Consider the following 8,129-nt stretch of genomic DNA (forward strand, 5'->3'; position numbering starts at 1 on the left):
CCGGGTTCAAGCGATTCTCCTGCCTCAGCCTCCTTAGTAGCTGGGATTACAGGCACCCACCACAATGCCCAGCTAATTTTTTGTATTTTTACTAGAGATGGAGTTTCACCGTGTTAGCCAGGATGGTCTTGATCTCCTGATCTCATGATCCACCCGCCTTGGCCTCTCAAAGTGCTTCAGATTACAGGCATGAGCCACCCTGACTCACCCAAGCTTTTATTTTCTAAATGTAGCTTCTTATTTATTTATTTATTTTTTTGAGATGGAGTTTCACTCTTGTTACCCAGGCTGGAGTGCAATGGCGTGATCTCGGCTCACTGCAACCTCTGCCTCTTGGGTTCAGGCAATTCTCCTGCCTCAACCTCCTGAGTAGCTGGGATTACAGGCATGTGCCACCATGCCCAGCTAATTTTTTGTATTTTTAGTAGAGATGGGGTTTCACCATGTTGACCAGGATGGTCTCGATCTCTTGACCTCGTGATCCACCTGCCTGGGCCTCCCAAAGTGCTGGGATTACAGGCTTGAGCCACCGCGCCCGGCCTTAAATGTAGCTTCTTTACCTCAGTAAGTGGTAAATGCTTTGTAAATGAAAACATTGGCTTTTATTTTCTTGGTAGTCATTTATTAAAAGTACAGTGTGCACAGAAAGATCATACTGAATGCTTACGACAACCTAATTATGGAAAAGCAACAAGCCTCCTGAATCCTTTGCCCTTGAAATTTCCTTGTCTGGTGCTCATAACACACTTTGAATAGGTTTTGAAACTGCGGGCCTTCAGCCTAAGGCAGTATGTCATCTGGGTACTCTGAGCAGGGAAATAATGAAAAGTAATGTTCAGTTAATGGCACAAGCCATTCGCCACTCAGACAGTGATGTTTTTCAGAGTGGATTGAGAGATTGGCTACTTCTTCAAAACATACTAGAAATTGTCTGCCTCCTAAATTCTGAGGGTCGCTTGGGAGGAGGAGGTGATAGGTGACTTAATGTTAAATCTGGGCCGGGCTCGGTGGCTCACGCGTATAATCCCAGCACTTTGGGAGGCCGAGGCGGGTGGATCACGAGGTTAAGAGATCGAGACCATTCTGGTCAACATGGTGAAACCCCGTCTCTACTAAAAATACAAAAATTAGCTGGGCATGGTGGCACGTGCCTGTAGTCCCCAGCTACTCGGGAGGCTAAGACAGGAGAATTGCTTGAACCTAGGAGGCGGACGTTGTGGTGAGCGGAGATCGCACCATTGCACTCCAGCCTGGATAACAAGAGTGAAACTCCGTCTCAAAAAAAAAAAAAGTTAAATCTGGGTTCCCTCCCTTTGTGCTACTGTGAAAATTTTCAAAGATACAGAAAAGTTGAAAGAACTGTGCAATGTGCCCATTACCTAGATTCTACTATTATATGGCCCCCTATTTGCTTTACCACATCTCTGTTCATCCAACCTTTACCCATGCATGGAGGCATCCATACATCTTATTTTTGATACATCTCAAAGTACAAAGAGCACCATTAATTAGAGTTCAAGGCTTGTGATTTTTTTTTTTTTTTTTTAAATTTTGAGGCAACAGTTACATCCAGTGAAATGTACAAATCTTACGTGGACCATTCCATCAGTTTGACAAATGCCTACAAAGTGGAACCCAAGCTCTTATTAGTATCTATTAAATCCATCTTAGAGTTTGATCAGAGAAGCACAGGCTTTAAGACTCTCACCCTGCTTTGAGGAGAATGGCAAAAATCTGCGAAACATCTCAGCAGAGCCAGGAGAGATTAACACTGGTAAAGTGAAGCTCATCAAGCTAAGAAAGGAAGCACTGAAGTTAATTGTCCTCGTGGAACCTGATAAAAATCTGCCATTTCATCCCCTCAGACTGGGCTCAAGTTGGGAGAGAAAATTGCCTTTTGCCCTGGCTACACTGGTATCACTGTTTAGATCGACAAACTCCCCCACCTTCCCACGTTTATATATTGTCCTGCACTACAAGTCAAAAGAACATAGAGAATCCGGAAAAAGGAGAGGGGGAATGTTTTGAAGGAAAAACACAACCCTTAAGGCTGGGGAGCTATACAGCATGCATAGAGTCTGATAATAAGCACATTATGACCCACATTACATATAACAAAAAGTAGGGCACTTCTGAAAGGTCCTGGGAAACAGCTCTGGGCTTTTAAAACCTGCTTTAGGAAGGCGACCAACGGTACACCACTTTCAAACGCGGCACTGACATCTATGCTCCAGTCATCAACAGTGAAAACAACAGTTTTCAACAAGAGTTGAAAACACTGAGCTGAGGTTTCGTTTTTTTTTTTCTTTTGAAAGTTTGAGGCCAAAATCAGTATTTATTCTTTTGAATGATGCTTATTTTTTTTTCCTGGTTAATATGCACGCTGGTGGTACAATTTTGAAAACTACGAAACGTTACAGAACCACCACCCAGAGACGAATCCTGTTAACAAACTTTTTAAACTTTTTCCACTGCACATAGTTTTTATTTTGACAATGATTTTAGGCAATCGTTCTTTGAGCAACCAGCACTTTCAAACAAAAATTACAGAGAATATTAAGTTTTTCCCCCTCCTCTGGCAGATTTGGCCCAGAAATTGCTATGGGAAGAAAGCGTTAATTATGTTAAAACATAGTTTGACAGAAAGTGTTTAAAAAGAGAAAGGGAGAACATCACGCCTTTATTTTGATGTATTAGCAACAAAGAAAAGGATTAGCATGGACGGGTACTTTTCAAAAATGTATTTTTTTTTTTTCCTCTGGCTCCCGCTAGGGTGGAGGAAGTTGTCTCTCCGCTCAGAGACAGGGTGGAAGAGAGTGGAAGGACAAATGACTGAGAAGCTGCCCCCTCCCACTGGCGCGGGCGTGCGGGGTCGGGTGGGGGGCTGCGGAGGGGGGAGGCGGCCAGCAGGTGCCTGGGCTCCAGGCCCCTACCCCCACCCTGGTCCCCACCCTCACCCACACCCAGGGATTGGCCTCGCCCCCTGGCGGGCGAGCCGTAGGTGTCGAGGCACTGGGGTGGGGGGTGCAAACCCCGCGGGCAGCGGAACAGAGGCCGTGGGGGGCCTCCCGGCTCCGGCACCCTAGGAGGCTGGCGGCCGCCCGCACGCACACCCAGTCCGCAGCCCCGAGGAACATGTCCGCGGCCAGGGCGCGGAGCAGAGTCCCGGGCAGGAGAACCGAGGGAGGGCGTGTGCTGTGGCGGCGGCGGCGGCAGCGGAGCCGCTAGTCCCCTCCCTCCTGGGGGAGCAGCTGCCGCCGCTGCCGTCGCCGCCGCCGCCGCCACCATCAGCGCGCGGGCCCCGGCCGGAGCGGGCCGGGCAAGCGGCGCGCGCGGGGGAGGGCGGGGGCGGGGAGGGGGGTGGGCGAAGGGGGCGGGAGGGCGTGGGGGGAGGGTCTCGCTCTCCCGACGACCAGAGCCCGAGAGGGAGACCCTGGCGGCGGCGGCGGCGCCTGACACTCGGCGCCTCCTGCCGTGCTCCGGGGCGGCATGTCCGAGGCTGGCGGGGCCGGGCCGGGCGGCTGCGGGGCAGGAGCCGGGGCAGGGGCCGGGCCCGGGGCGCTGCCCCCGCAGCCTGCGGCGCTCCCGCCCGCGCCCCCGCAGGGCTCCCCCTGCGCTGCTGCCGCCGGGGGCTCGGGCGCCTGCGGTCCGGCTACGGCAGTGGCTGCAGCGGGCACGGCCGAAGGACCGGGAGGCGGTGGCTCGGCCCGAATCGCCGTGAAGAAGGCGCAACTACGCTCCGCTCCACGGGCCAAGAAACTGGAGAAACTCGGAGTGTACTCCGCCTGCAAGGTACGCGCGGGCTGCTCTCGGACCGCGGGTGGTGCTAGGGGCCCAGCCCGCGGGACCCCCTCCCCCTCCCGCCTTCACCCCCGCCTCCCGCCTCCCGCCTCCCGCCTCCCGCCTCCCGCCTCTCGCCTCTCGCCTCCCGCCTGGGGCCGCTGCACCGCGGAAGTGCTCTTGTCGCCCGCGCCCAATTAGCTTCTTCTTGGATGAGAGTCCTGCTGGGTTTGAAGAAGGGGGATCACTAAGACCGAGAGCCCTTCGTTCCTTCAGCTTGAAAAGAGTAGCTTCGGCTTGCGAGCTCCCGGGCTACCCTGGGGTTTTGTTGCTGTGTAGGAGCTCGCTGGAGTCACTTTGCCGGGAGTGGAACGGTGCTCTCCATGTGGCGGGCGACCCCGGGGCAAAGAAAAATCTTTTGGCGGACTGAGTGGTCCCTTCTGCGGTCAATCTCTTCCCTTGTCCCATTGGGAGGAACTGGGTGCAAGGAGTGGGAGTGGAGAAGACTCCCGGACTCTTGGCGCTTTGGGAAAGCGAAGGGGAGGAAAGCGCGGGGCGGGAAGGTGGGCAGAGCCCGAGGCGAGGGTCTCGTGGAGCCTGGCGCCCTCGGCTGGGAGCGGAGGCACTGCCGCGCGCAGCGACAGCCGTGTCATTATTGTATTATTACTTGTTTAGTTAAAACGCTGTCCCAGCTGCTCGAGGTGTAAACAGGATTTGGCAAGGTGACAGCCCAGCACGGCGGGCACTACTGCCCAGTGTGAAGACACCTATTTCTTGCTATCCACTCTCCATGCCAGTTTAGGCACCCCGTCACCCCCAGCTGCAGATCCAGATGTGGAGGCCGTGCTCCAGAGGTGGGAGGAATGCCCGAGGCCGCGGGGCAGGCTGGCCCTGCGCTGTCAGCAGCGGCTTTGTTTTGACAGGGTGACAGCTGAGGGGGGCGGGGACTTGGCCTTGTCAGCTCCTGCGGCCTGTGGCTGAGGCAGGGAAGAGACACACTCACACACACTCACACACCTCCCATGTGTTCTTCCTGCCTGCTGCAAGCAGGGTCAGGTTGCCAGGTTCCAGATTCCTGATTCCCACAACCAAGCTGCAGGGGTCACTTCTGAATTGTGACATAACTATAATTTATCCTACTAGAACATCTCGGTTAGATTCTTTTTAGTACTTACAGGAGCTTCTCAGTCGCAATGGAATGTCTGTGTTTGCTCTTTTTCCACACCATATCCTCATGTTTATATTGAGCACCTCTGTGTCCTATACTGGTTCAATAAATATTTGTTGAGTGAATGTACGATCTAGCCCACTGCTCCTCAAACTTTAATGTGCATAGGAATCTCCTGGGGAAACTGGTTAAAATGCTGATTCTGAACCAGCTGGTCTGAGGTGGAAGCTGAGGGTCTGCATTTCTGACAAACTCCCAAGTCACGCTATGCTAGTCCACAGACCACATTCCAATTCAGAACTGGGCAGTATATTATTTGGCTCTTTGAATTTAGTCGAAAAGACAGAAACAAATAATAATGCCATGTGGTTATTTCTGAAGAAGGAATGCAAAAAAGATGAAGTCGGGAGTGTGCTTCTAAGAAAGGCACAAGCCCAGGAGTTGATGATGAAGGGCATTAGACCAATGAGAACAGGACGCTGACTGCAGTAGGCAGAAGGGAGAGCTATGTATAGAATTGAGAACAAGGACATGGGTATAGGACATACTGCTTGGGTGATAGGTACACCCAAATCTCACAGATCACCTCTAAAGAACTTATGTAACTAAACACCACCTCTTCCCCAAAATCTATGAAAAAACAGAAGAAGATTAATTACTTGGTGGCCTTGGTGTTTTGCAGCCAAAGTGGGCCCGTGTAGGAACTGTGTCAACTCAGTGTTTCTGTACTGGTTTTAATTATTTTTGAGATGGAGATTCACTCTTGTTGCCCAGGTTGGAGTTCAGTGGCGTGAACTTGGCTCATCGCAACCTCTGCCTCCCAGGTTCAAGCGATTCTCCTGCCTCAGCCTCTCAAGCGGCTTGGGATTACAGACATGCGCCACCATGCCTGGCTAATTTTTTGTATTTTTAGTAGAGATGGGGTTTCTCCATGTTGGTCAGTGTGGTCTCAAACTCCTGACCTCAGGTGACCTGCCCACCTCGGCCTCCCAAAGTGCTGGGATTACAGATGTCAGCCACTGCACCCAGCCTGTCCTGGCTTTATTTTTAATTTTATTTATTGGGTTCTCCTCACTGGCACCTGTTAAAGACTTCCTGCTGCCTGCTGTACCTTTAATATCTGAAAACTTTCCTGAAGTTTTGGTTTTATCTAAAACCATGAACGTATGTGCCCTGCATTGATACCTTTGATCTTTTCAAATTTCCATGGGTGAGATGTAGCACCACTTCCAAAGTTTGGGATTTGAGTGTTTTCTGGTCACTTTTATGACCCAACTTATAGCAAGAGAAAATTTCTTTTATTTTTTTAAAAATTCTTTTTCTTTTGAGACAGGGTCTCACTCTGCAGCCCAGGCTGGAGTGCAGCGGCATGACTGTGCCTTACTGCAGACTCAACCTCCCTGGGCTCAGGTGATCCTCCTGCATCAGCCTCCTGTGTAGCTGTATGTATAGATTTGTATTCTCTCTTTTTTTTTTTAAAATTTTTTTCTTTGTTTGTTTTTCTTATATATTTGTATTCTTTGTAGAGATAGGGTTTCACCTTCTTGCCCAGGCTGTTCTCAAATTCCTGGGCCCAAGCCATCAACCCGCCTTGGCTTCCAAAAGCGCTGGGGTTATAGGCATGAGCCACCGTGCCTGGCTGAAAGTGTTCCTTTTTTTTTAGATGGAATTTTGCTCTTGTTGCCCAGGTTGGAATGCAATGGCGTGATCTCGGCTCACCGCAACCTCTGTCACGTGGGTTCAAGAGATTCTCCTGCCTCAGCCTCCCGAGTAGCTGGGATTATAGGCAGGCACCACCATGCCTGGCTAATTTTGTATTTTTAGTAGTGATGGGGTTTCTCCATGTTGGTCACACTGGTCTCGAACTCCCAACCTCAGGTGATCTACCCACCTTTGCCTCCCAAAGTGCTGGGATTACAGGCATGAGCCACTGTGCCCAGCCAAGTGTTCATTTTAGTGTGTCCATTCATTCAGTAAATATTTAGACAGTTACCAACTGGGTGCCAGGCATTGTGCTAGGTGCTGGGCCTATGACACACAGAATTTGTCCTTTAGGAGTTACTGTGTGTGTGTGTGCGCAAGTGCGTGTGTGTATGCACGTGTTGGGGGCCTAGAGAGGAGGGCAGAAGAAAAATTACAGAGAAGTTCATAAAAACTGCTTTCTTGGAGTAGTTTCGGGCCCAGAGCAGGACAGTTCGTAGGCTGGGGCACTGGTAGGGTGGGATTGGCTCTCTGGAGGAAGTGTCAGTGGCTGCTGAGAACTCTTGGCAGGGCAGAGTGGGGTGGGGTGAAGCTTCTTGTAGTGGAGAAACTGAAAGCAGGGCTGGAAGCTTGGAGGTGGGCCAACCTGAGCTAGACCTTTGTTGCCTAGAGTCACCAGGTTGGGAATGAGGGGTGTGTGGCCAAGAGGGCACTGAGGAGTGCAGGAATCTTAACCTGGGGAGTGACACTATCTCAGATTTGCTTTTTTTGAAAAAAATTTTAACTGGGCTTGATTGGGTACGAGGGAGTGGGAGACAGCAAAATCTGTGGTTTTCTTTCAGCTTGTTTCTGCCCTTAATATGAGCAAGCCCAAAAGGAGGGATTGCTCTACCTTTGCCACAGGCCCCTTGGCAAGTTAGATTGCAGAGATTAGAGAATGAGTAGGGATCTGGAAAGAGATAAGGTAGGTTACTGGGGGCTTTTGAAAGAAAAACAGGTCCCAGGCTGGATACAAATCTGGCCTTTAAACTTCACAAACCCAAAAAATAAGGGAGCGAACTCACAGCCAGGGTTACGTGCCACACCCCAGAGAAAAGAAAAAGAAAAAAAAAAAAAAAAAAAAAGAAAAAAGCAACAAACAAACTTGTTTTGCAGGATCCAGATCTTTGAACTGTGTCCTGGTAAAGGTTGCTTCAGAGTCATTTTGCTCATGTGTGACACAGCCAGAGTGATCATTAAAAATGTAGATCTAGGCCAGGAGCAGTGGCTCATACCTGTAATCCCAGCACTTTGGGAGGCTGAGGTGGGAAGATCACTTGAGTCCAGCCTGGGCAATATAGTGAGACTTCGTCTCCACAAAAAATAAAAAATTAACCAGACGTGGCGGTAGAGGTTGCAGTGAGCCGTGATTTGCCACTGAACTCCAGCTTGGACGATAGAGCAAGTGTCTGTCTCAAAAAAAAAAAAAAAAAAAATGTCA

At 50.5% G+C, this 8,129-nt stretch overlaps 1 protein-coding gene across 2 annotated transcripts in view; it reads left to right on the forward strand.

Annotated features, from left to right (window-relative positions):
• Positions 1 to 3,029: 3,029 nt before the first annotated feature.
• The window catches only part of KAT2B (lysine acetyltransferase 2B), a 111,611-nt gene continuing 106,511 nt past the window's right edge, over positions 3,030 to 8,129 (forward strand). Inside the window, exon 1 of one of the 2 annotated variants that reach the window (XM_032267531.1) lies at positions 3,030 to 3,792. In XM_032267531.1, the coding sequence (XP_032123422.1) occupies positions 3,490 to 3,792 (303 nt within the window). In that variant the 5' untranslated portion in view covers positions 3,030 to 3,489. The remainder of the gene's footprint in view (positions 3,793 to 8,129) is intronic. The other variant, XM_032267539.1, reaches the window with a different exon arrangement.

The sequence above is a fragment of the Sapajus apella genome, unplaced genomic scaffold (assembly GCF_009761245.1).
Source record: "Sapajus apella isolate SASKATOON/1434 unplaced genomic scaffold, GSC_monkey_1.0 scaffold4, whole genome shotgun sequence".
NCBI classification, from domain to species: Eukaryota; Metazoa; Chordata; class Mammalia; order Primates; family Cebidae; genus Sapajus; species Sapajus apella.